A 27,723-nucleotide genomic window follows, 5' to 3' on the forward strand; every position below is an offset into this window, starting at 1 on the left:
GTTTAACCTGATGACGGGAGTCACTCACCTGCTCTTATTTAATAGGAGCCATTTCAGAATTATAGCATTCTTCGGTATTATCATTATTATCTTGTTTTAAAATAATCTTAACAGGAAAGCATTTCTTCATTGGAAATTCAGATGAAAGTTTTCTATTTCTTTAAACAAAGAGCATGTTTTTAAGGGAATTAGCACAATGAAATTGCTGATGAAACCACTTTCTGGATTGTATTCTGCATGCTGCCTCTCAGATTGAGAACTTACTGTCTTATAAATGGCCACTAGACTTTAATGTTTTATCATAACTAGTATCGGTGTATCTATAATAATAAAAGCATAATATGCTAATTAGACCGGATGTCCTTCCGGACGAAGCTGGGGCTGGGAGGGAAGCCTGGGTGCCTGCCAGCAGCCAGACGGAAGCCCAGGTCCCCGGTGCTAGAGGGAAGCTGGTGCCAGCAGCCAGGGGAAGGAAGGCCTACTCTTGCATGAATTTCATGCATCGGGCCTCTGGTATTCTATAAGACAGTTACTTGGAAATTCTAATTGAAGTGACATTCAGTACAGAGAATTGGGATGAGGATATTGAGAGCAATATGCAAACAAAGCAAACTATAAATTATTTTGTCAATGCAGACCCCATTTTTAGTTTGCTTTGAGATGGGAGGAGATTTGTCTAATAAAACCACTGATACACTTTTGGGTAAGTTTATTTGCAGGTGGCTGTAAGCTTTACTGTTTCTAAGGAGATAAAGAAATTGTCACCTTCATCAAAGAAAGACTAGAATTGAATTCTTTCTTTGATTGAGCATCCTCTAAAATCTTTGATTTTAGCTTGAAATTGATTCTGCCTGATGAGTTTTATGAAACCATGTCTTCCAAAACAAAGAAAAAATATTCTTGCATCTCTCTGAGATGCACTACCATTAGGAAAATATGAACATTGACGCTATATGAGAAGTCAGGACACTTCATTCAGGATACATCGGCTTCCTCCTTCTTCTCTCACCCAAGGCATGTAATGGTATACACATGTCTATGCCAGAGGGAAGGGGAGGAGGGGAAAAGGGGTCCCAATATATGGTGACAAGAGAAGATTTGACTTTGAGTGGTGGGCACATGGTGCAATATATAGATCTTATAACCTAAAACCTATATATTCATATTGGCCAATGTCACCCCAATAAACTTATAAATATATATATTGATTTCAGAGAGGAAGGGAGAAGGAGAGTAGAAACATCAACGATGAGAGAGAATCTTTGATCAGCTGCCTACTGCACACCCCACATTGGGGATCAAACCCAAAACTCAGACATGTGCCTTGAGCGGGAATCGAACCATGACTTCCTCATTCATAGGTTGACACTCAACCACTGAGCCATACCGGCCGGGCCCCAATATATTTAGTAAATAAAAAAGGAAGGAAAGAACAGAAAAGCAAGCCACGAATTGCAGTACTGTCGTGGTTAGTGGTAATGAATTGGTGGGCACACCCCTCACAGCTAACTACAAGCGGGAGGTGAAGACACAGTCCTGAGTGCTGTGCAGCTTTCAGAGCGCCACGCAATCTGGCTTTAACCTGCGTTTCCACACTGACCTGTACCATCCCCAGCCCAGAGCAGTGTCCAGTCTGATACAGTTTCAACTTAGCTCTCGCCTGTGCTGCTGCCCCTTCCGTCCCAAATGCCACTCGCTTCTGGCCTTTCAGCCAAAGCCTTAAGAGTCTTCCTCAAAGCCCTCTTCCCACAGGGCATTTGCTAATGACAACACTAACCTTCCTCAGAATTTTTATCAAACATGATAAATTATAACACACATTTTTTTTTCCTGTCTAACTAGATTATCTGAGGTAGACTCTACTTTTACATAGGGATTGGCTTATTATTATTTTTTCATTCAATGTCATACAAACCACACTGTAGATGAAAACAATAAAGTTCATTCAATTTTGAATGGATGGATGGATGTCAGTATGTTTCATCAGCAACTGAAAATATCTAAGGAAACAATGGTAGTATCTTGCCAGTTTCTTAGACAGATGGCATTTTTTATGGGGCTGTATGTGTTTAACATTTTAAAACTATTTTCTCCCCAAAGATCCCATTTTCAGTTGTAAAAAGAAAGGCTACAAGAAAACAGAATGTATCAAAAAAGTTAAAAAGATGACAAGGGAGAAAATTATATGTTGATAGATAAGTATAAGCAACTTTCTCTGACAGATCTGCTCTAGGAGAAGTGTACTCTCCTGGAAATGGGTACATAGGGAACCACGCTACCGAGTCCATTGTACCAAATGTAACTTTGCTTTGATCAGGGCCTATTTCAACAATAGAAAAATTGAATTGCAAAAGAATGGTTTTCTCGCCTTTTTTTTTTTTTTTAAGAAGAAGAACCTGTGATCTTTAAATTAGCATTTGAGGGGAAGGCAGAATGAAAAGAGGTAATCGCAACTCAGAGAAGCTCATAAATCACACATTATTTTGTTTTCTGGGTCAAACATAAATTAGAATAACACCCTTTACTTTAGTCATGGCTTTGTCTTGCAATTATAAAGTCGTCATTCATTTGTATTAATTATAGACACTTTCATTATTATTCACAAAATTATTCTCTGTCAGACTATGGGGCACAGAGTTAATTTTCAGTTATAATTTACTTGTGAATAAAACTGCTGGAAAATTCCCATTATTTTTAAAATAGAAAAATGCCTTTGAAGTTCTCAGGGGGTCTTGAAATCTCAAGAATGTGACAGAATCCAGCCCTGGCTAGACCTCCAACTTTTAAGAAATCCCCCTTTCAATTCTTAAGAAATTGTAACCACTATAAACCTCCACTAAATGTCTTTTGGGTAAAAAGCAGTGTGTTATTTTCTTCAGCCTCCAACTTATTTGTGGCCTTAAAGTTACTTTTAGAACCTTGAATTGTGTCCTGACTGGAATCAGCAATTGAACTAAAGGAGAAATCTTGAAGGAGATACGGCCTCACCAATTAGCAGTTTTTCTCAACTTCAGACTCTTCAGCTTAGAACATGAAAACTCTCTATATGCTAAGGGATATCAGCCAAAGCAGGGAGTGCTTTTGGGTGCTCCTTTCCTTTTCTTTTCTCTCTCGAAGCTTCCTTTTCACTTTCACAACTCGTTGCACCTTACACACAAAGCGAGGTAGTCACAAAGCAAGGTGACCTGGACATAAAGGCACGAAGGCCATCTCCTGAACGTGCTCATGAGCAATTATCCTCTGTTGAAATACTACCTACATGAATGTGTCGCCATTCTCAAACTTGTTTGACTCTTGAAGGCGTGCAAGTATGCTGGCAGAGATCTTGATGTGAATGTTAAAGAGGCTGACTCTGAGTACTGGTTTCAGTCCAGCCCCAGAAGTTGAAAATAAAAAGCATTTGAATGTGTCTTTGAGAAAGTTATTGGATTGGACAATGAATAGAAATATTGAGTAGCTACTCTGGTAAGAATAGAAAAAAACTCAGGAATGTTTTAAACCAGGTAGCATGATAGAGAACTCTAAATCTCAAAGGATAAAGGATAAAACCACTATTTATTTTTTACTAATTGTGGACCAAAGTCCATTATTCATATTGATGACAGAAATGGAAGGGTAAAGACAAGTTCAACAAGCTCAGAGCACAACAGTACTTCATTTGGGCGATCTTTACTTGGTTGGTTAGCTCATAATTACAACTATAGAGTCACCATCCTGAGAAGTATGTAAAGAGCACCTACAGTTAAGGGTTGTGCTACATAATGTACATTTAAGACTTCTTAAGCAAGAAGAGTCAATGCCATCTAGAAATTGCTAGTTATATGGTAATAAAACAATGCAGTGTTACATTATACCCATCCATGAAGGCTGGCCAGAATATGAAGTATTACTGGATTACCATTGAGACATAAGGGAAGTCATTTATCTACATCAGCGATTTTCATCCAGTGTGCTGCAAGAATTTTTAAAACATGCAATACCTGACTATTTAGTCAGGTGCACTGACCTCTTTTCCCTTAAATTGTCTAATAAAAAATGACAACAGCCAACACAATAGCCATCCAGTGTGAATGCCCTGTCTTGAACCCAGAATATATAGGTTATATAATAAAGTTGTACCTTATTGGTCACATTGCATAATAACGTTGTGTTTGATTGGTTAATCCTTGGTACCAGAAATCCTTACATACAAGTATAGGCACCTGCTTTTTTAAAAAGTCACTTTGGAGCAAATAAGGTAGGTAAGCTCAGCTGGTGTTGCTCAGTGGTTGAGCGTCAACGTATGAACCAGGAGGTCAGGGTTCGATTCCTGGTCAGGGCACATGCCCGAGTTGCCAGTTTGATCCCCACCCAGTCAGGGGCGTGCGGGAGACAGCTGATCACTGATTCTCTCTCTTCGTTGATGTTTTTATCTTTCTTTCCCCTGCCCTTCCTCTCTCTGAAATCTCTCAGGTAATTACTATTATTATTTTTGTAAGTCAGTCAAAATTATACAGTTTTTTTGTTAGTCTGACAAAAAATATATTTTTTGGTGTGCCCCAGAATTTTAGTAATTAGTTTATGTGTGTCACGAGATGAAAAAGTTTGAACACCACTGATCTACATTAAATATCGAGTGGGCAAGCAGCAAGTCATTGCTCATCTCGACTATAATTGAACCTTTACCAGATGCCAGGACTGAAAGTTAGTTTTAATTCACTTAAGCCAGTTTGCTAAAGAAAATCTTATCTTCTTCTAAGCAAAATGGAAAAATCATAATACGTTTAACTATAAATGATATATTTTGATTACTCAATTGGAGAGGTAATAGTTAAGAGTTAATGACTTCCTGTTATTTAAGAAGCTTAAGCTTAATTCTAAATTAGCCCAAAGCATTATTTGAATTTTACCACAGCAGACTTACATAGTAGACAATGAGCAAGATTTTTATTATAACATTTATACTTAAACAAATATCAGTTCACATTATTAACTACTTGTGACCTAGATATAGCTTAGTCAATTACTGCATGCTGTTTTTTGGTAGTTTTGGCCAATATGCAGTATGCAGCTGTTTAACTACAAGCAACCAATGTCTCTCTCACATGCTCCATCTCTAGGGTCCCTTGAAATTCTTAAATTCTGTGTGTCTATGTTGATTGGCTTGGTTACCCTAGCTGTGGAATTGAAAGTTTGTGAAGAATCTTTAGAAAATGTGTGAAAAAGAGAATGGTCCTTGCCAGGAAGGAACAGGACATTAGACCTAGTTCTCATTCTAGAACTGAAGAAATTAGAGAAAAATATACAGAGGGAAGATTTTTATTCTTTTTTTCAGTTTTCATTCTTTAATTCATATATATATGAATTTAAAAATATGAAAAACTTCTCCACGCAGAATAAAAGGAAGCCTGAGAAATACAGAGAAGTTTTTTATGTTGATTTTTAAGACCATTTGTGTATAATTACTTGGAGAATTCAGACCATTTGTGTATAATTACTTGGAGAATTCAGACTTGAAGTTTTTTCACTTGAGATAAGGCGAATGACCATTGGACACCATACAGAGAATGAACAAATCCGGTTGGGAACGTTGTCTTGTTTGGAAGCAAAGCTGGTTTCTTTTAGAGAGTTAGGGTTTCACTTCTCACTCTTTGGCTGCAAGTGTTTTATGTTGACGTCGGCAACTCCTTACAGAGAGGGAGCTTTTTATTCTTTTCTTGGTTATTCAAGGTACGTTCGTTTAATGGCTAGAATGATATGTTCATATAAAGATATTCATTTAACTTGATTCAAAATAACACAATGTAACCATAACTAAAACCTGAGATGCACTGAATGAGCAATAATTTGTTATCCAGAAAGTAAAGCGATCTGTGCCCAGAAAATATGACATATAAAACATGAAGGTGTGGAGATTCCTCTTACTTTTCCCCCAACCCTACACATGCCCCACCAATGATCGAACCCACAGCCCTGGTGTGTGCCCTGACCAGGAATCAAACCCAAGACCTTTCAGTGCATGGATGATGCTCTAACCAAATGAACCACACTGGCCAAGGCTATGGTTACATTTATAGGAAATGTTCAAAACCATAAGGATAGTAAGTAGATTAGTGGTTGCTGGGGCTGGGGAGCAAGTGTTGGGAGGAAATAGGCAGTAACTGCTGCTGATGAATACAGGGTTTCTTTTGGAGATGAAGAAAACATTCTAAAACTGATTGTGGTGCTGGTTGCCTAACTCTGACTATACCCCCCAAAATTGAATTACTCATTTTAAGTGGGTGAATTGTATGATACATGAATTATCTATAATAATAAAAGGGTAACATGCTAATTAGACCGGATGTCATTCCGGACATCCTTCTGGATGAAGCCGGGGCCGGAGGGGAGCCTGGGTCCCAGGTGCCTGCTGGTGGCTGGAGGGAAGCCCAGGTCCCAGGTGCCAGAGGGAAACCGGTGCAGGCAGCCAGGGGAAGGAAGGCCTACTCTTGCACGAATTTCATGCATGGGGCCTCTAATATCTCAATAAAGCTGTGGTTTTTTTAAAAATAATAATAATAATAATTTACTACACAGTTACACAATGACCATGGGATTCTTTAGGAGGGCTTAAGGACTTCTTATATGCTTATAAAATAACACATAAGGTACAACCTTTCTCCTCCACCCCTTAAACTTAACCTCTAGCCCGGGTTCCTTAGCCATAAAATGAAGATAATGCTTTACCTGCTTTATGGATGATTAAAAGCATTAAATGATAACGCTTTTAAGCACTTTTTCTACCCATTGGAATCACTCTCTAGTCTAAATCATAATACTGTGATTATTGTCACTTATCATTACCTTTATAATTTTAAAAAGAGTATATACTATTTGATATTACTATTGCCTACATTAACTTGATAGAATTATATTTTTCTTTAGTGAGTCAGAGTAAATGAGGATAGTGATTCTGACTCTAAAACTAATTTAATGCTGTACACTTGCCAAATTCAAAAAAGTAAAGTGATAAATATGTTTATGACTTAAAGTACTTTCTTCTTGAAATGTTCAATAGTTAAGTTTCCCTAAAATTGTCCTAGTTTTTCACTTCTGTTTGAACTAAAGAAATAGTCTCTTTCTGGAGGAAGAAAATGATCGTATGTTTTTTCTAAGTATTTTATTCTTTAGTTATTACTGTGTTAACTGGAAAAGTACAAGTGTTCACTTACTTAGTATTTGCTGAACAACCATGTACACAATTATTTTCCCTGTCAGAAAATTTGATATGACAAGACCATGATCATTCTACAAATATTTAATAAGCACTCCTGTGTACCAGGCCTTATGTTTCAAGAGAAGTGTTTGCAAACCTCAGTGGAAGTGATTTATTCCACCCTTATTTATGGGTTGATTTCTGGGATTACTCGCTTTATTTGAATTGGGAGTGTTGCTTGTGTCAATAGTAAGATACCTCATGAGTCAGCAATATGTGTCAGCAGTTAGGTGGAAAAATATGAAGCATTTTACAAATAATGCTCTTCAGATTAATGCATTTTGCTATTTGCATTGTTTTGTAAATTACTTTTCAACCCTTTTTTTAAATCTAATTGAGTGGGGCGTGCCCATTTTAAGGGAAATATTGCTTTTTTCCAGATGTATGCTCAGATGGTTAAAGTATTTACAAGGCCTCTGTTACTTTTTATTGAATTACTAGGGACCCAGTGCACGAATTTGTGCACCTTGAAAGGAACTGTGGGCTGTGAGGCTGTGGTGGGCACAGGGGTGGGTTTCGGCTCTCCTCTGTACCCCTGCCTAGTCCCTCCCTCTGCAGCCTGGTCCTCTGTCTGCTGGCAGCCCCACTCTTGCTGCCGCTGCTCCCATGCACTGATGGCACCAGCCCTACTTGCACCCGCTGAAGGCACGGAGCAATTGGGGCTGGCGCCATCAGCGGATGTGAGTGGGGCCAGCACCATCAGTGGGTGCAAGTGGCAGCTGCTGCCCTGATTGCCCCAATCACCCCCTCAAGAGCAAGGGGAGGTGGAAAAGCCCTCAAGCGATCAAGGCTGGTAGCCGCTGCTCACACCCAAGTGATCAGGACCAGCACCGGGCAGCGGGTGCAAGCGGCGGCTCCAGTGCTGGCTGTGGGTGCGACAGGGCCATCGCTGGCAGCAGGTGCAAGAGGCGGCTGCCAACCCTGGTATCTCCTCAGGAGCAGGGGGAGGTGGAGAAGCCCTGAGGGGTAATTGGGGCCGGCAGCCGCCACTCACACCTGCTGATGGTGCTGAACGATCAGGGCCGGCACCTAGCTCCGGCAGTGGGTGGGTGCAAGCAGCAGCTTTGGCGCTGGCAGCGGGTGCAAGTGCTGGGTAGGACCATAGTGCGTGGGAGCAAAGAATTTTCAGTAACCACCAAAGGCTTGCCCCGATGACAGCGACCGGCGTCCCGCCATGTTCTGGCACCCCTGCTCACCTCTCCACCATCCCGCCGCGGCCAATGCCTGCCATGTTCTGCGCCTGCCCCCCTGGTGGTCAGAGCACGTCATAGCAACCGGTTGTTCAGTTGTTCGGTTGTACTGCCGTTCAGTCTATTTGCATATTAGCCTTTTATTATATAGGATAGTCTATAGAAGCTTTTGTTCTTCTGGGTGTTATCAATACTATTGTACATTTCTCCTTGGCACAGTAATAGCCAGCAGGACCTGGAGATGGCCATCTGAAATTTCATGGTTTTTTTCCCCTCATCCGAGGATGTAGTTTTTGTAAGTTGATGAGAGAGAGAGAGAGAGAGACATTGATTGGTTGCCTCCCGTACCACATCCCAAATGGGGATCGAAACTGCAACCTTTTGGTTATGTGATGACATTCCAACCAACTGAGACACCCAGTCAGGTCTCTATTTGATACTTCTTAGCCATTTCCAATTAAGAGTCCCACCTAAGCCTGATTACCAAAAAGAGAATAATGAGCCCCTGTGTTCCATCCTTTTTTTTTCTTTTTATTTTTTTTAAATATGTTTTATTGATTTTTACAGAGAGGAAGGGAAATTTTGATTGTTATGTCTCTCAAGTCACTTTTAGTTTAGAACAGTCCTAGATTTTGATTCCCTATTACTGATTTGTTGAAGAAATAAGTTCGGTGTTCTACAGAATGTCCCACAATTGGATTTATTCCCGATATTTCCTATAAATTTGTAGTAAAATCAGACATTGGATTAGATTCAAGCTCAAAGTTTTAGGCAAGTGTGCTTTAGGTGGTTCTGTGTTCTTCCTTCAGGGAGGATTCATCCACATTGCCAAATGGACTAAACATTGTCTCTTTAATGAAAGGACATTTACAAGAAAGTGTTGTCAGCACTTACAAAGAGGGGCTGGTATAAAAGTTGATGAATAATGACTAAATATAAATTTCTAATGGATTTAAATATATTGTGTAAAATTTTATGTTATAAGAGTTCATTTTGTTTTTTCATAGGAAGAAATCTTTCCTGTTCTCTGCTCTGTATGCTGCCTTTATCTTTGGCGGTCGGCACCTAATGAACAAGCGGGCGAAGTTTGAGCTGAGGAAGCCGTTAGTGCTCTGGTCTCTCACCCTCGCAGTCTTCAGGTAGGTTTTTTTCATTTTCCTAATGAAATCCATCCATTTCATCAGACTTGGCTAAAGGAAGCAACAATTGAGCATTTTATCTTACATCTCATATTTTCAGTTATGGAATATAGACCGAGGACATAAAGCCCTGTCCAGAGAGAAAGCCTTCATCGCTACCAAATTTCCCACACTGCACTCAATCTCTTATTTTAAGAACTCTCAGGCCATCTTGTCCAAACTGCTCATGTTAGTAATCCAGTTTACCTTTTAGGACTAGAAATAGTGCCTCCTTCCCGATTTTCACTGCATAAATTTAGATGAAGGGCTAAAGGGAAAGCCACACCAGTAGACTGTTGAAGTCTACAGGGGAGCATAAGGTTTGAATGCGGTGGGTATGATGTTACTGATTAATACTTAATCAAAAAATGGCACCAGATCCTGGACACATATATCATTTGACCAGAGAATTATTTTGTACATCCCCAAATCACCCTGCACCTTATTGCCTGAACTGACTCGCAGGTATATGTGCACGCAGCCGTTCTTACTTTGTATCTGGTGGAACTCATCATAGAGGCCGTTAGGACCAGGCCTATCTCATCAGGGGCATCTGCCAGCCAATATCCAGTCTCATTCCTAGAAGCTTGAAGGAGCCTTGTGTAATATTTGGTAATTTAGGCAATCGCAAAACTAATTAGAATTAGCACACAGCTGGTGTCCAAACAAGAGCCAGGATTCACCTACAGCACTGACAAAGGTACCTGTTCTATTGGTGTTTTGCTTGTCAAAACCAGCAAGTTTATAACGAGGCTTCTGGAGTAGGGGGAGTCGATGTAGATATACTACAAAATAAAAAACTATTCATTTTAATATTTATGATTTTATTTTTATTATTTTTTATGATTTTATGTTTTCATATTACATATTAACAGTCCTACCACTAAGCAGAAGTAGATGGATGATTAAAGCCTCATTCGTCACTGCGTTTTAATAAAACTGATCAGGAAGAGGGTCTTCACAAACTCCAATGATCTGTACATTTCCACTGTGCTGGTTTGCTACATCTAAACAATCATTTGCTTGCTACTATGGAATAGGCTCTGTTTTTGGTGCATTTTGTGAGGTACGCATGGTTTAGATCTGTCACTAAAGATTTCTTCCATTTCACTCTGTGTTAGGGCATGATTCTCTAACAGTGGTTCTCAACCTTCTGGCCCTTTAAATACAGTTCCTCATGTTGTGACCCAACCATAAAATTATTTTCGTTGCTACTTCATAACTGTAATGTTGCTACTGTTATGAATCGTAATGTAAATATCTGATATGTAGGATGGTCTTAGGCGACCCCTGTGAAAGGGTCGTTCAACCGCCAATAAAGTAGCATTTTTATTTTTATTTATTTTTATTTTTTAAATTTATTTTTATTTTTATTAGAAACTTGCCTTTATTTTTATTTTTATTTACTTAGGTTCACAGAACATGCCTCGCCTAAAGAATTTGATATTTGAGGAAAATATTATCTTTATCCTAATGATGTTTTTCAGCCTTTTACAGTTTTCAACATCCCTTGTACCTTTATTATTATTTTTTTCCTAAAACTTTAACACATATATGCAGAGAAAAGAGTACACAGCCACCTTCCCCCCATAATATAGCCCTTACTCTGCTTAAATAATTATCAGCACTGGGTTAATCTTCTTTCCTCTATATCCCTACCAACTTCCCCTTTACCCCAAATTATTTGGAAAGAATACAAACAGAAATATCTCTGAATTAAATAATATGATTTCTATAAGTACTTATTTTAAGAAACTAATGAAAGTATCATTACCTCTCCAAATTACTAATAATTCTTTATTCTTACATGTTCAAATTTCTCCAGTTAGTCTCATAAGTGATTTTTTTTACAAAAATTTATTTTTAAGAATCTGGATCAAAATAAGATCCGCACATTTCCATTGGTTGATTTATTTTAAGTTAGAGGTTTCCACCTTCTTCTTCCCACATCCCTTCACCCCCTTCTCCCCTCCATCCTTTGAAGATCGTTAGCCCTTAGACTTCCCCCCAGATGGGATTTTGCTGGTTGCATTTTTCTGTCCTCTATATTTCTTATTAGCTGGTAGCTAGAAGTTTGATTATATCCAGGTTTAACATTTGACTTTCTATGAGTAGAAACTTGCCTTTATCAACTCTTCAGTTATCCTGATGTATAGTTATTACAGCAAAGGCAGGATAAATGCTTGATTCTTTGATATACAGTATTTAGGCATTTTAAAAAATGATTGCTTACTTAGCATGTAAATAATAACTTTCTTTTTAAACGATTATTATAAACTCATGGATTTATAATCTATGTGTCAGTGATTTTGAAATGAATTTGATTTTGCTATATTTTAGTTCATCTTTTGGCTGCTAAATTATCCCATCTTTGGCCAGTGGGAATTTTTTTCAAGTTGACTCCTGAATTTTTTTCACATGCACTGACTGGAACTCCTAGCTTGATTCACTGAGGGTGATGACAAGATGTTCTAGTCCAGGCATATTGCATATTCCTTGTCCAGAACTGGAATTAGCCATTTCTCTAAGGACCCCTAGTTCCTTTGTGAGAGGGGAGATAGTATTTAGAAACCACCATCTCAGCACTATAGAAAATTATTTTTTTTAATGTATCCAGAGTCACAATTCATATTTATGACTAGAGAGTGTTTACTTAATTAACTTCTTATTTCTTCTTCCTCCCATGCCAAAATCTAAGTTCCCAATGTATGCCAGTAATAATTCCTCATTTACTTTCCCCTTCAATGCATATGTAACAGTCATTAACAATATCTTTTTTAGAATGACAAGTTTTTCTTGTTTCCTCTTCCATTTTCTTACTTCTGTTAGCTATTTTATTTCCTTCAGAGCCATGTTTTTGTATAAAGTTTTAAAAACCAGAACTATATAGAGTAGTCTGAGCATAGATGGTAGGGTCTTGTAAAATTGATCATAATATTCTAATCAGGAGTTTGGAAAATAGCGATAATGGAATACTATTGTTGTGCTAACTGAGCATTGTTTCATGTTAGGAATAGTATACTGAGGTCCCTCCATGCTTACAGAATACTGGTTGACAATGCACAGAATATTTTAAGTATAATGTTTATGTAAGTTTTACTCCTACATATCAAACATCTATATGCTGTTCATTAATACCTTCAAGTATTTGTAAAAGTATCTAAAATGATACTAGAATATACTCAGTTCTTGTCTCTGTGTGTGGAAAGGCAGAGGAAATATGCTATCACTCAATGACAACTGTTTACTAGAAAATGAAACAAAAATATTCAGTGCTTGTAGAGCTTGTTTCTAGTAGACTCACAATTTGGAAATTGAAAGGATTTAAATTTTTTCTCTTAAGTGTTATCTTCTTATTCAAAACAAATGAAGCAATTATAATAATGATATTGATAAGAATCTGGATCAATATCCAGATAAATCCAATTAATAAATCTCAATTCTGGGAAGTGTATAGTTATTACTCTTTGCATTTTCCCCATACATAAATACACAATTTCATATATGCAGTTCTAGAGAATTTCAAGTGATAGTTGCTATTTTTTATTTTGGAATCCAAATATCTTTTGAATGAAGTTGATATAAAGAATAAAAAACAAGCTCATCCTGGAAGCAGATGTTTTTAGTGAGTAAAGTTTCCCATTTTGGTCATATAGGATAGCTTTGTTATTACAAAACTATGTTTTTGTAGAAAATTTTGAATGGTTCTTATCTTACTATAATTCACAAATTTTCAAGCTCATCTGAAAATAGTGACTATAGAAGTTTAGAAATTCCTTGCTCAGGAGACATTCTTGTAGTAGTTGGTCAGCATCCACATCACTTCCACTACATTCACTCTCTTTGCCGCTACAGGATACCATTGATTTGGAAAACGAAGAAAAGAGAATGGAAACCAAACCTTTCAGTTAGAGGAATTAGAAAATCACTGAAAAGATATTTTTTTGTGTGTATTTTGCTGCTTAAGAATAATTTTTCTTCCTCACCTTGACAAGCCAGAAACCCCACTATGACTAATTTCCAGCTGTCACACACTTTGTTTGCTCATGAACTAAGACAACTGAAATTGGAAATTAGTTTGGATATGCAGAGTACTTATGCAAAATTAGAATCCTATCCCCATACCAGTCTAGTTCAGGGTTTTTTTGTATAGTTTAGCAAGAATTACCTGTAGAAAATTTTTCTTCTTTCTTTTCGCTGTTGGATGTTGACTATGATAGTAGTCTTCAGACACACCACATACAATTTAATTTATTGAGAACTGTCATAATTTTTGATAGAGTAGATAGAATATGATCAACTGAATTTTCACCAGGCATGAAATGCATTCAATTCATTTGAGAATCATTTCTCTGGGTTTTGTTTGTCTGTTTTTATTTGTTTGCAGTTTCTTCCCATTACCCGCACCTTGTCCCCACTTTCAGATCCAAATCACCAGCTTCTGGTGTCAATCTTTACAAATATGACTGTGATGAATATACTGCCCCCTACTTCCAACCTGCACGTCTCCTCCCCCTGCCCCCAACTTAAGGACAAGCATTTCCTTGCTTATCTGATTAGATAATTCCATATGCATTTGGCCCTAGATGATTGAACATTTTTTTAGGGTGTAAACTGAAAATTTCTGGTAATTTGAATCAGTAAATCCTCTAGACGAGACTGTTCCTCATGGCAAATGGCATCGCACACTCTGAGGTGCCTGTAATCTAGTCGTCTTAGACACTGCTGAGTCATTCAATCATGTTGCTGTGACATCTCAGCTGTGTTCCTACAGGTTGTTCCAATGATCTATGGGAACGTATGCACAGGTGACCCAGAGCGCCTCATTTGGATATACCAATACAGACATCAAAGGGTACTTACTATTAATTAATATGGCTGAGCTTAACCAAAAACTAAGAAGAGAGAAGACACAGGGGATAAACAATGCAAGAAATCACACAGGTTTATTTACCAGAGAGCTGATGGGTTTCAGTCCTTGGCAGGCCACCTGGAGACACTCGCTGACAGAGACACACGGAGGTCGTCAAAATACGCAGCTGCAAATGCTCGGTCTCTTGACAGGAAGAGAGGCCTCTTAACAGTCTGGGCTCAGAGGCAGAGCAGGAACGGCAGTTTCCAGGGGGAAGGAGAACGGCTTGTCTGTGGAGGTCAGACAGACCGTCTGACTGCCGCTGTGAGAGTCCTTCTTTTATGCCCCATGGGTGGGCTTCTTCAGTGTCTCATATCAGTGTGCTCCGGTGGCCTTCTGGGCTTATCAGGATACACACGCAGGGGGTTATAAGGTACTTATCAGGGTCTCTCTCACACACACACACACACACACACACACACACACACACACACACAAATTAAGTTCCTCTTCTAAGTAAAGTTTAAAATTCACTCTAATAAAAAAAAATGAAATTTGATCATACTATCTTATACTAACTAAACTTATTACTATAACACAGGTGCTTTGTAAGTAATTTACTTTGGTTAAGAACTCCTAGATTGGGTACATATGTGTGTGCTTTTGATTCAAACAGCCTTTCTCAGTATGTGTCTGGCAGGGTTTTCTTCTCATTGGCAGCAGAAGGAGTTCCAGGAGCCTTCTTCTAGGTCTCTGACCCAGAACAGGTCAAAGCAAGGTTTCCCGTCAGTGCACATTAGAATAAGATAATGACTTTGTGCTGCTTATTTTTGATGCTAATACACACTTGCATCAAATTTGCTTACTCACATTTCCTGTGATTCACTCTGGCTCTAATTGTTTTATCCCGTATTTGAACAAAGCCAGATGTTCTAGACTTCGTAGTTTGATTTCTTGTCTCATTATTAACTGACAGCTTTCCCTGTTGTAAAGAATTTTTGTGAGTTTATTTGAGCTAAACTGTTGACAATTGCCAGAAGCAGAATCTCAACGCATTGAGACAATGCTCCCAAGAATGGCGGCGTGTCACTTAGTTTTATACATTTCCAACAAAGGAGATGTAAGTGGGTTACATGAAATCCAGTGGTGATAGATTAGGGAGGAGGGAGAAAGCAAAGGGGGGAAACCTCTGGGATTGGATTAAAAAGTGAATGATAGACACGTGCTTCTTTTACATAGGTGGGTAGGGGATAGTTAACAGTGGACAATTACCGATAACAATCACAATGAAGGAATTTATGGTTTCTGCCCTGGTGCCATTTGTTGTGCCCTGAGGGGTCTGGAAAAAAAGGGGAGTTACAAGTTACCCTGACTTTCCACAGCTGTGTTATCTTAGATACAAAAAGACAATAGGCTCAGGAAAGATCAAAGTTGATTTGTCAGGGAAGATACTGGCCTAGGACATGACTACACACTATAAACTGCTCTTTAATTAAAGGTTTTATTTCAGACCACCCTTTGTGGTTACTTTAGGTCTCTTAAGTTTGCAAGGCATCCATGCAGGCCTTCCCTGAGCTTGTCAGGTTAGCATGTGGCTCCTTTTCATCCACAAAAGCAATTTTTATTTGCTGGCCATAATTTTATTTGTCATTAAATTTTATCATCAGCTTAAGAATAAAATATATTCAAGATTAATCAAAAATCACTTATGAGATGTCCATGAACAAAGTGTTTAAATGTAGCACAGGAAATGTTCAGAAAAGTATGTTTAACAGTGCAGAACAGCAGGTGAATGGTCTTTAATCAAATCTCATGATTTTATAATTGCATACCTCAATATTTGATAGTGGAAGAATTATTGGCAATTGCCTTATTATTTTTAAGGAAACAACTATATAATAAATGCAAGTGGGACTGTTCAGATGAGAAAGATATGACATTTTAAAAACCCATATTGAAGGAATAAGTATATCATTGACCTGTAAAAAGATGAAACATTGAAAATGACAAGTTTTAGAACAACTGCATCAATTTATACTCAAGCACCTCGTGTGTAGTATTTTGTTCTATGATTGCAAGAGGGTCCCTCTTAACCCACATTATAATGATCCCAGTCATAATGATATAAAGGAAATGGATATATTAACTATAAATGTCATAGGAGAAAAGCTTCTATTTGATCAGTAGCAGTTTATAAATTTTGCATTTTCAAATGTACCACCAAGATGGCAAAAGTAACCACTCTCGAGAGCATGCTGTCGACAAGTAAAAAGGCAAGCTTCCGAACAATTCTGGGAGTGTGATGCCATGAATGAAAAGTTTAATAACCCATCAGTTAACACTAGATTTTCTTTACTGACATATATGTAGTAAAAGCATGAAATCATGTTTGGAAAGTTTAGGCTAGTGATTATTTTGGTTTCTAGGGAGGCAGAGAGTGATGGGATCCCAGGGGGTCTAAAGGAGGCTTCTGCTCCTTTTATAAGATTTATTTCATTACAAAAAGTCAAACAAGAAAGAGATAACTGTTTCATACAACCAATGGAGAGCAATTTTTTTTAAAGTTGAAAGCAAATAATGAAAATAATCCATTTTTCAAAAGAAAAATTAACAATTATCATTTTATAAGATTCTGGTGAAATGTTGATTTCCATTAACTAGAACAAGTTATACCAAAACACAAACTTTGTGCCCTATTCACACACACATAGACATACACAAGAATGGCAGATTTATAGTTAGACTTCAGAATCTGTTTGTTTGTTTTCTCTTTTCTGACAATCACCCTGAGTTAAGTGTGTATGTAAACCCAAAAGGATAATCTGGGAACTTTCTTTTTCATCTCTTTATTGTTCAACTCTTAAAGATGGTCATTGTTAGTGTTTCTATCTTGTACACTGACATACAGTCTGGGGAACATAGACAAATGGAAGTCAGATATTGCTCATTTAAATATTTGTTAATTGTCCCATTTTATCAGACTGGTTTTTATGCCTACTCTACTTAAAAATATAAAATATGATATTATTTATATCAGTTCCATCCTCTCTGGCTTTTGGGTCATTTTATCAAAGAAATGTATAAATCATTTAATGCTTTGATTCTGATGCCATATTTATAAATTACAGCTATTGTCTCATTTTTTTAACTGAAACTGACAGGTATATAGAAAATTATTGCTTTTTGAAGACAGGTTGTATAAAAGCTTTCTTCACAGAAACAAATAGATTGTTCTAAAAAATACATTGCTGGAATGTTTGTTCATTGAGACATAAAACAACCGAGGCTAGGAATAACACAACAGCCAGATGCTATAGTTGTTTCAAAGGTAGGTCACAGAATGACAGCAAAACCCATTTTGTTTCTCTTTGCACTAAGAGAAATATGAAGCATCTACATTGAATTAAAAAAAATAAACTGTGAAGTCAAAAAGCCTAGTAAAGAATAAAGGCAAAAAAGTCATTGCCATAGGAAAAACAAGCCCTACATTTACCGAGTACATCGAGTTGGCTGACTTCCTTGACGAGGAACACCATGCTACCATTGTCATAAATGGAGATGACAGTGTCTTGTCTGAAAGACAATGGATTTGTTTAGCATTTTGTGTTGTATTTGAATCCCTTTCCACCTGAGAGCTGCCAAAATCCCCTCCACAGTTGTGCTCGGTTTGAATATCAGTTATTCTGTTCTACTATACACACGGCAAAGGGATTACCCAACAAATCACAGCCACATGTTAAGGAAAACTTTCCTTGCTTGCCCCTCCCCTACAACACTTCCGTTACAGCACACATGCCCACCCTTTATACACTCTCCAGCTCCCTGGAAATACATTCCATCCCCCTGTTTTCAGATACAACTCAAGTAAAATGCCACTTCAGCTGGGGCCTTACATCTGAGGTTCCAGTGCCAACCCAGGGATCTCTGTTCTCCCCTCCACACCTCATTAGCCATGCCAGGAGCATCAGGAAAACGTAATAGCGAGGAGTTGTATGACCTAGGCCACTTCATTAGCATTGCATTTGATTTTTAGGTCTAAAACCTGATCCTCTGCCAGAATAGGCTCTAGTCTCAAAACACAATACTGACTGAATCACTTGACTCCTTTGGAAACACCAAGAGTAATAATAAAGATAAGAAATGGCAACTCTTTGTCCTTTAAAAGTAAAATAGAGCTTATAAACTGGGATTCATACACCCGAATTTTCTCTGGACAGTCTAGGTTTTATGCCCATGGTCTTGGTGTAATTATCAATACCTCCCTTTTCAGTCTCAAAATGTCCCAGCTTGAATGTCCCAGGCAATTGATTGATGTTTCTCTCACATGGATTTCTCTCTCTCAAATCAATAAACATATCCTCAGGTGAGTATTTTAAAAAAGGTGGGGAAATGAATAGAGGAGGCTTGTAGACAGTTGTTAGTAAGTCTCCTTTCCATTTTTGGAAAGTCTTTCCTTCCAATGGGGGAATAGGAAAAATGTTCCCATTTTTCTCTTGAATCCATGGAATTACTGGATTTTCAAGTATTTCAAAAATTATAATAATTCGATTAAGTGCATGAGATTTCACTTGGGTTTTTTTCAAATGAAAGTGTCCATTGCAAGGGAGAATTCCAAGCTGCTGTAAAAGGGGTTTCCTGAGGAGAAGCCAGGAAAACAGACCTCACGCTGCTGTGCAGGTGGCACCTCGGGCTCTGGCAGGCTACCCTCAGTACCCTTCGGCGGGCACCGACCAGCAGGCCACTCTGCTGCTCCAGACTGCCTGGTGGATCTATTTCCTTCCAAATTAAGAAAAAACAATCCGCTCATAGTGTAATGATCTAGTCCAAGTAGGGCAAGTATTTACATTTTGTGGCAGTTTGTTACAAATGTAATAAGTACTATATAAGAGCCCAGATCACCACCAGGGCGATTAATGAAAAGAACCCCAGGTTAATGTAAGTACAGACCAGGAATGTCCTCTCCCGCGGCCAGAACTGAAGACCATATGACAGCCTTTGCTTATTTGCAATTGGAAATGCTATATTTAGTAGTAATTTTTTAATATTTATATTTTTATTGATTTCAGAGAGGAAAGGAGAGGAAAGAGAGCTAGAAACATCTATGATGAGAGAGAATCACTGATCGGCCGCCTCCCACCTGCCCCACACCGGGGACCAGCCTACAACCCGGGCATGTGCCCTGACCAGGAATCAAACTGTGACCTCCTGGTTCATAGGTCGATGCTCAACCACTGAGCCATGTCAGCCGGGCTATATTTAGTAGTATTTTTTATTCAGTAACTCCTTTTTCTAGTTCTTAAAGTGAGAATTCTCAGGAAAACACACACACACAAAACAATCTCACTACCACAGATATGTATTGTTAATATTTTGGTGCATTCTCTTTCAATAATTTAATATAAAGCTTGAGAATTTTTCATTATAATTTTAATTCTCTGTAATCTAATATATTTGAGCTTGGACAAAGGTATGACTTGGGTAATATGTTTGTATTCGCGGTGCGATAACAACTTGAAACAGCTGACCTGTAAGATATTTTAAATAATTTAACCAAAATGAATTCCTGTTTAAATCTCTGGAATACTACAGCTTTGCTAAATCTTTTGAGAAAAATAACATGAGCATTCTTGAAGAGGTCATACAGTAGTTTAGCATATCAGTATAGTAACGCCTGAAGCATCTGTTAAGGATTATTCTGAGTAAGACTGAGTTAAGGATTGCTGTTCTTATTAGCTTCTTGTGTTACCTCACAAATCCTTAAATGATCATTTATATTTAGCAGGGATAAAAAAAATAACTACGAGATTTTGAATCCTAAAACTTCTTCAGGCATCACTTTTTTTGAAATTGCCTAATTGCATAATCTGGAATGCATCCAATGATGCTGACATCCATTATTAAGTTTAGGTAACCAGAGTTGCAGATTGGCTGAAGAAAACATAAAAGTGAACAACATGGAAAAGTACTAGAAGCTTATTCTGGAGAGGCCAGAGAGTGAGCAGAGAATAAGTGACCATTGAGAGATGAAATGTCCTTTTCTTCATAATCCACGTGTCCCCAGGCAGGGATGGGAGTGGAAGACCGTAGAAAAGACAGGAGATCAGGGCTCCGTAAAGAAGCACTGGTCGCTCGCCCTAGGGTAACCCTCTGCGGTTAGAGAAATGGAGTCCTCCTGCTAAGTATGATGTCTCTCCCACATGAAACAACGATCACAGGCCTCCTCTAACCTCATTCTTAAAAGTATTGGCAGTTCTTTCATGAAAGCTGTCCATTTCTGTTCTCTCTGTTTCAACCAAGAATGCCAACTAGTAACAGCTCATCAATTTTGGATGATGCTGGGGGATTGACAGGTTGCCTAGATCCCACTTGATTTTGCAGAAGAAATAGGGAGCCCAGTTTTCTTCCCCATAAACAGCAATGCTTTTCATTCGTGCTGCCAGTAGATGAATTTAATTGGTAGGTAGCTCTCCTTAGAGCTCATTACCTACTATTTGTTTTTAAAAATGTATACGTGGAAGTCATTGAGGACTGTTTGATCCCCTCTTATCATCATGTAAATTGTCATGCTTGCTGGAAGCTGTCCTCACTGTACTCATTGTCACCCAGGACATTTCTTACAGCGTTCAGAGCCCCGGGAGTTAGAATCAACTATATAATTAAAGTGATGAATTTGAGGCATAATACCTCCCTGCTCACACAGTGCATTTTCCTAACTACGTAATAGAGCAGTCATTTTCTTTCATTCCTTTTATTCCATTACAAATGCTACAGTGATGGACAGAGAGGAGGCTTTTGTATGTTTTTGTTCTGAGAAGTGGATGAGCATTATCGACTCAGAAGTCAATGTGCCAGGGGATTAAAGAAGCTGGAAGAGATTGTTCATTGATTCCAGGTGTTTCTGTTAACCCAGAGCTGCAGCAGAAATCTTCAGTGCAGTTCAGTAGACTTGCCTTTGATCTGAAGAAATGTATGAGTCGCTAGCTATTCAGAGTTCTCTTATGCAGGAGGCAGGGATTTGGGTTCTCCAAAAGAGTTTAGCTCTAAATTGGAGTTTACACTAGTTTGGTGCAAAAAATAAATAAAAAACCAAAGAGGTGCAGAGCAAGGCCAAAGAGCTCAGGAGAGAAGAGCCAAAAAGAAAATTTTAATTTCTGCCTTTAAAAAGAACATAGGAAAAAGAAAAAACAACAACATAGCAAAACAGTACAACTTTTTTTTTATCTTCAACAGGAAGCCGGGCACCGGCGATTTCATCTTAACTTCTCAAACTGGTCTTTGCCAGCTGTTTATTTTTGCTAAGATCAAACCCATCTTTGAGCACACCTACAGTGAAGGAATCACACTTGAGTGTTCTCTGATCTGCTGATTGACACCCGTAGGCTGTACATGAGCAACTTTCCTGTGCTCCTTAGGGCTCGTCCTTAAATTCACACTGCAGAACTAGGTTCAAGTTTGAAGTCATTCACATGAAAGGCAAACACACCTTTGCCTGCCTTATCTGTTTCCTTCCATCTTTGCCTGACCTGTGACTATTTTATTAATCTTCTTTCTGCCATTTCTTTATAACACATTCTATAATTCTTCATCTTTACACACATAAGCTGACAAATGGAATTGGCTCTGGTGTTAATTCTAAAGAACAAAAGGCTAATTTTCTTTGATGTTTCCAAGACCGCCCCTGTGGCTTTGTGAGGGAGGAACTGTATCTTTTTTTCTCTCTCCTGCATCTTCTGCTCTAGCACAAAACAATTATGTTTTATCAATAAATGATGGATTTGGATAATGACAGGATGTGTGATATACCTGACAAGCAATATGTGCAGAATGCTATTGGTGATAGGCACAAATGGCATCTTTTTATGAGGGTATGATTGGCAGAAATATGAATAGGGGGCACCCTTCTTCTACTTCTATTCCTCCTGTACAGAGGTTCCCATGGAGATAAATGATAAATCTTGTTACTCAAAAGGAATCTACAGGGAAAATGTCGCCCTGCTCCATCACAGTCTAAATCCCCCACCTCAACACACACAATTTAAGCTGTTATGTGGAATTAATGATGAAAGTTTTGAGAGAATTTTGGACTTTGCACTTGTCTATTATTAGTGTTAGTGTTATAAGTGCAAAGTCCAAAATTCTCTCAAAACTTTCATCATTAATTCCACATAACATAGCTTAAGTTGTGTGTGTTGAGGTGGGGGATTTAGACTGTGATGGAGCAGGGCAACATTTTCCCTGTGGACTAATAATAGACACCATTCATTGGGCATTTTTTAGGTGCCTGGCATGGTACTAAACTCATATGTTGTATTATTTAACTTTCATAACTGCTTTGATGTATATACACTCTCATTTTACAAATGAGAAAACCGAGACTGGGAGAGGTTTCAATAATTTGTCCATTGTCAGATCTTGGCAATAAACCCTAAAGCATGTCCTGTTGTGCAAAGAAAATCACTCCAACACCGGAACCCACTGCAGAACTGTGTGCCCCCTGGATACTTACGTTACTGCCTTTCTCCTCCTCATGATCATCATCATCATCATCATTGTCATCATCATCATTTGGCTGGCTGTGCCCATGTTGCCTTGAGTCCTCTCTGGTAGGAACACTACATTTGTAACAGATATAATTTGTGGTCTTGTTGCAACAAAGGCCCTTTTAAAACAATGAACATTTTTATTTTTAGGTGTGTTTTTTTAAATATGTTTTTATTCATTTTAGAGAGAGAGGAAGGCAGAGGGGTAGAGAGAAACATGGATGAGAGGGAACCATCGATCGGCTGCCTCCTGCACACCCCTTACTGGGGATTGAGCCACAACCCAGGCATGTGCCCTGACCTGGAATGGAACAGGCGACTTCTTGGTGCATGGGACTCCGCTCAGCCAGCGGAGCCACACAGGCCAGGGCCAGAACAATGAACATTGGACAAGGAGAAAAGTTCGATCTAGCACAAAGTTCTCATTGGGCAAGAACCTCATAAAATCCATAGAAAACACCAGCAGCTAATTTCATGATCCTCTGCCTGTGTTTCCAAAAAAAGGGGGGGGCATGAGAGCTATTAGAAGTGAATTTTAATTATTAGGAAACTGAGAAATGTGACATTGGTCCGTTCCCGAGACTGCCAGTGGAAATGGATACCAGGTTTGTAGCAATCTTGGATATAGTGATATTCAGCCGAATGCATGTGTCCACATACCACTATCTCCACATTTCTTCATGAAGGTAGACTGAACTTCTATTGCACTATTAATTTTGCCTGTTTAAGTATTTTATCCTAAATTACATATATGGTTATCATTTGAAATGATTATCAGAGTAATATTTGTTAGAAGGAGGGGAAAAACTAAAATTCCAAATTAAAAAAAAAAACACCTATTTTTTAGAGGAAAATGAAATTCATCGCCGAAATGCTGGCCAAGTTAAATTGTAGAGTCCCGACATTAAAATAACGCACTCAGGTAATATACCCAAGGAAGTCCTCCTGTTTTCACTTGCTCTTTTTGCACCCAGCTTTTTATAGAGAGTATGTTCCCTCTCGTTTTAATTCTCATTAGGTATATAAGCCTCAACACCTGGAGCTGGCTTTGGTGAAAACTAACTAAAGGCAGTTCCACTGAATCATGACTTCCTGGTTCATAGGTCAGTGCTCAACCACTGAGCCATACTGGCCGGGCTGAAACCTTTGAGTAGGAATGACCGAAAGGCCTGGAAGCTTCTAAACTAATACCATTTGTTTCTTAAACACTTCTAGGCAAAAGCCTATGAGCTGTTCTATAAATCCTAAATGATTTATAATTTAACACACTCTTCAAAATCGATAAAACCATGTATCTGTAACCCTAATTCAAAAGGGCAGGAATGTGATAAAAGAAAGAACCAAATAACTGTGAAGAACAAAATGAGCAATCTTTTGTTTCAACAAAGCTACCAGAAGTCACAGTGATTAGGAGTATTTTACACTGAAAACCAACCCGGAAATAGGAGTGGTTTTTTTGTTTTGTTTTGTTTTGTTTTAATTAACTCCTTCATAAGTTTTAAACGAATGTTTCTTGATGCAGCTTAAATAGCTACACAAACACGGTCCGGGTGAGGTCTCTGCCGGGATATCCGTGACAGGTGCACACTAACAGCTATTTCTGCAGAATGAAGAAGAGTGTCAGAGGCAGCTGAGCTTGCAAACCTCCCAGAAGTCTTTTATTGTTTCCTCCATTGGATCAAGTCCAAAGTGAGAATAATTACCCTTAGGACTGCCAAATTGCAGCCTGTTCAGATAACCCTGGTCTTGTAGTAGGAAAGAAGTGCGAGCCAAGGTGCAAAAAGAGTGACTGAATTTTATAAAAAAGATTTCTCATATACCTCAGGGAGCGGTTTTCTTAGAAGTGGTCCGTTTCCTTTGACTAATAGCAGGCAAGGAAGAGAATAACGCGGTTAAAAACAAACACACACACACACACACACACACACCACAAAATAAAGGAGAGAGAAAATCAGGCATTATCTGCTCTTAGGCTGCTATGGTAATAAAAGAGCTGAGCATTTTAACTGGGCTTTCTTGGGACCTTTTGGTGATTAATGGAAGTCTTTATGTGGGAGGGAAAAAGGGGGCAGCTCAATATTGAATACGAAATTTTTATTGTTCTGAAAACGTTATTTTCCAAAAAGTTTTTAAGATATTCTTAATTTAAAGTAAACAGTTCCCTTCTGTTGAAAATAGAGAAGAAATTACAAGTTTTGCTCTAAATCTCCGATTCTAATAACCGGTTTGATGTTCTGGCATTCTCACAACAGACTTGTGAGGAAAATACTATTATATGGAGGTCCTTGAATATTTCAAAATACTCAAAATTTTTCAGAACTTTCATAATTCAAAATCAGTTTTCTCACAGCAATAATTTTAAGCATAGCACATAAATACATATCTAGTAGTAACTTTGGATTGTGTCTAACTTTTATTCCTTCATTTGAAAGTTCTTGGTTTCTGACATGTTTCTCTGTTCCACCAGTAACATCCCTACTTAATAAACACCAGATGGCATGGTTATAATTTACCAACAGTGATTGTTAGAGTGACAACCCAGTAGTCACCAAAATCACCCTTAGGGCATCTGAGGCACCTAAACAACAGACTGGTTCAGAAAATAGTGCCCAGAAAAGTGGGTATTTCTGTCCCTCACTAATGTGGCACTCCCAGGTGACAGTATTATAGACAGCAAATTAGTTGGGTCACCAGTTTTGGAAATTATGTGATTCTTGAGTATGTTTTAGATGTTGGGATTTATATTCCTTATGAATACTATATATGGACATTTCAAAATGTCCTGATCCAAATCCATATAAAATGCAGCTATGCCCCTATTTTAAAGGTGAAGGAACTGATGCTTAGAGTAATTAAGACATTTACCCATGGATACACAGCTTATAGATAACAGGATGGGGTTTATCCCATGCTCTGCTCAAAGCCAGGCATACACAAGTGGGAAGGTCAACATGAAAGGTGCCAAAGCCAGAAAGTCTTTGTCAGTGACTTACACAAGAGGGGAAGATGATCTTCTGAGCCTTGAGGGAGGAGAAACTTGGCTGAGTTTCTCCAACTGTAACCTGTGGACCATGTTCATGAAAACATCTCTATTAGAATTTCCATTTCCGGGTTTTTCTCCAATTCTATTCAATTAGAACCTCTGGTGGTGAAGCTAGGAAATCTTCATTTTTACCAACCTCAATGGTTTACTGTATTTAAAATTTCTCTAATTTCAGGGGGTTTGTATGCCTTCCTTTTCCCCCCCCCCCCCCCCAAGTGCAGGGATTCCACCCCTCCCTACACTGACAATCCCTATTGAACAACTAAAGACTCTCAGATGTTCAGTAGCTGAGAAGTCCAGTTGCAGGGTGAGCCGCCCTGCAGAGGTATCAGACTGTGACCCAGGCCAACTACGGCATACTTGATCCTTATTCATGCATTTCTTATTGTGCCTCTGACCTTTCTACAGCCATTTTCTCCAGCACCTGGACTATTAAGTGGGTGCTTTCACCTGAGATAACATCAGTGTTCAGGCAACCTTTCACTCAAGGGCATTGTATCTCAATTGGCTTCTTGGTCAATAAGCTTCCTGGTGGCCGAATGCCATCTCCAGAGCTTGGACAGGAAAGCAGCATTCCATACCTCTGCTATGACTTCCTATGCTAGAAAAGTTTCTGCAATTCTGGCTTCTCCCACCTTACATCCCGCAACTCACACCCACATTTGCCAAATTTCTTGAGTCCTCTTACGTATCAGTCTGCATTTTCTTACTTGGATGTCCTGATCTTTCAACTCAACATGATCTGAAACAGTTTCACACAAAAAATGTTCTTAGCCAGTCCTTCAAGTCAGTGATTCCATTACTGGGAATCTATTCCAAGAAATAACCCCAAACAAGGAAAGACTTCATGTATAATGATGTTGATGGCAACATTATTTACACTTAAAAAATTAAAAGCAATCTGGAGAGAAGCGTAAAAAGAAGGGAGTGATAAATTAGAGTGCAAGCATTCAAGGAGACATTTTGCAGATATTAAATAAGGGATTCATGAAGACTATGCAGGAACATGGACAAATTGCAGCTAATGGAAGTAAGAAATGTACCTAAGTGGACTATACTACCTGGGTACTGCTATGAGCAGAAAATGAGAAACACTGGAAGGTAATAAAATTATAATGTTTGTATCCTGTTGATAGGATCATGACAGATTTATCCTATTTTCTAAATTTTCCAAAGTATATAAACTTTTATTAAATTGTGTTTTTTGTTTTGTTTTAGTGTTATTTTATTGTTTAAAGTATTACAAATAGTGGTACATATGCCTCCTTTTCCCCCCATTGATATTCCCCTGGCCTCCCCTCCCCCTCCTCAGAAGCCCCCCCCCTCCCCCCCCCCCCCCCGTCGCACAGGTTTTATCTTTTTTTTTTTTTTTTTTTTTTTATTTTTAATATTTTTTTATTTTTTGCTTAAAGTATTACAAAGGGTATCACATAAGTGTCCTTTTTTTCCCCCCCGCCCTTGACACACCCCTACCCTCCCTTACCCCCCAGTGTCTTATGTCCATTAGTTATGCTTATATGCATGCATACAAGTGCTTCGGTTGATCTCTTACTCCCCTCCCTCCTGCCCCCCAACTCTCTCTGGCCTTCCCACTGCAGTTTGGCAATCAGTTTGAGGCAGCTCTGCCTCTGTATCTATTATTGTTCAAAAGTTTGTAATGGTCCCTATTATCCACGAATGAGTGAG

At 38.5% G+C, this 27,723-nt stretch overlaps 1 protein-coding gene across 1 annotated transcript in view; it reads left to right on the forward strand.

Moving 5' to 3' along the window:
- Positions 1 to 27,723, forward strand: part of ELOVL6 (ELOVL fatty acid elongase 6) — a 140,716-nt gene that overhangs the window by 81,469 nt on the left and 31,524 nt on the right. Inside the window, exon 3 of the mRNA XM_006104818.3 lies at positions 9,432 to 9,563. Within this exon, the coding sequence (XP_006104880.1) occupies positions 9,432 to 9,563 (132 nt within the window). The remainder of the gene's footprint in view (positions 1 to 9,431; positions 9,564 to 27,723) is intronic.

This window comes from Myotis lucifugus, unplaced genomic scaffold (genome assembly GCF_000147115.1).
Source record: "Myotis lucifugus unplaced genomic scaffold, Myoluc2.0 scaffold_611, whole genome shotgun sequence".
In the NCBI taxonomy this organism is placed as follows: Eukaryota; Metazoa; Chordata; class Mammalia; order Chiroptera; family Vespertilionidae; genus Myotis; species Myotis lucifugus.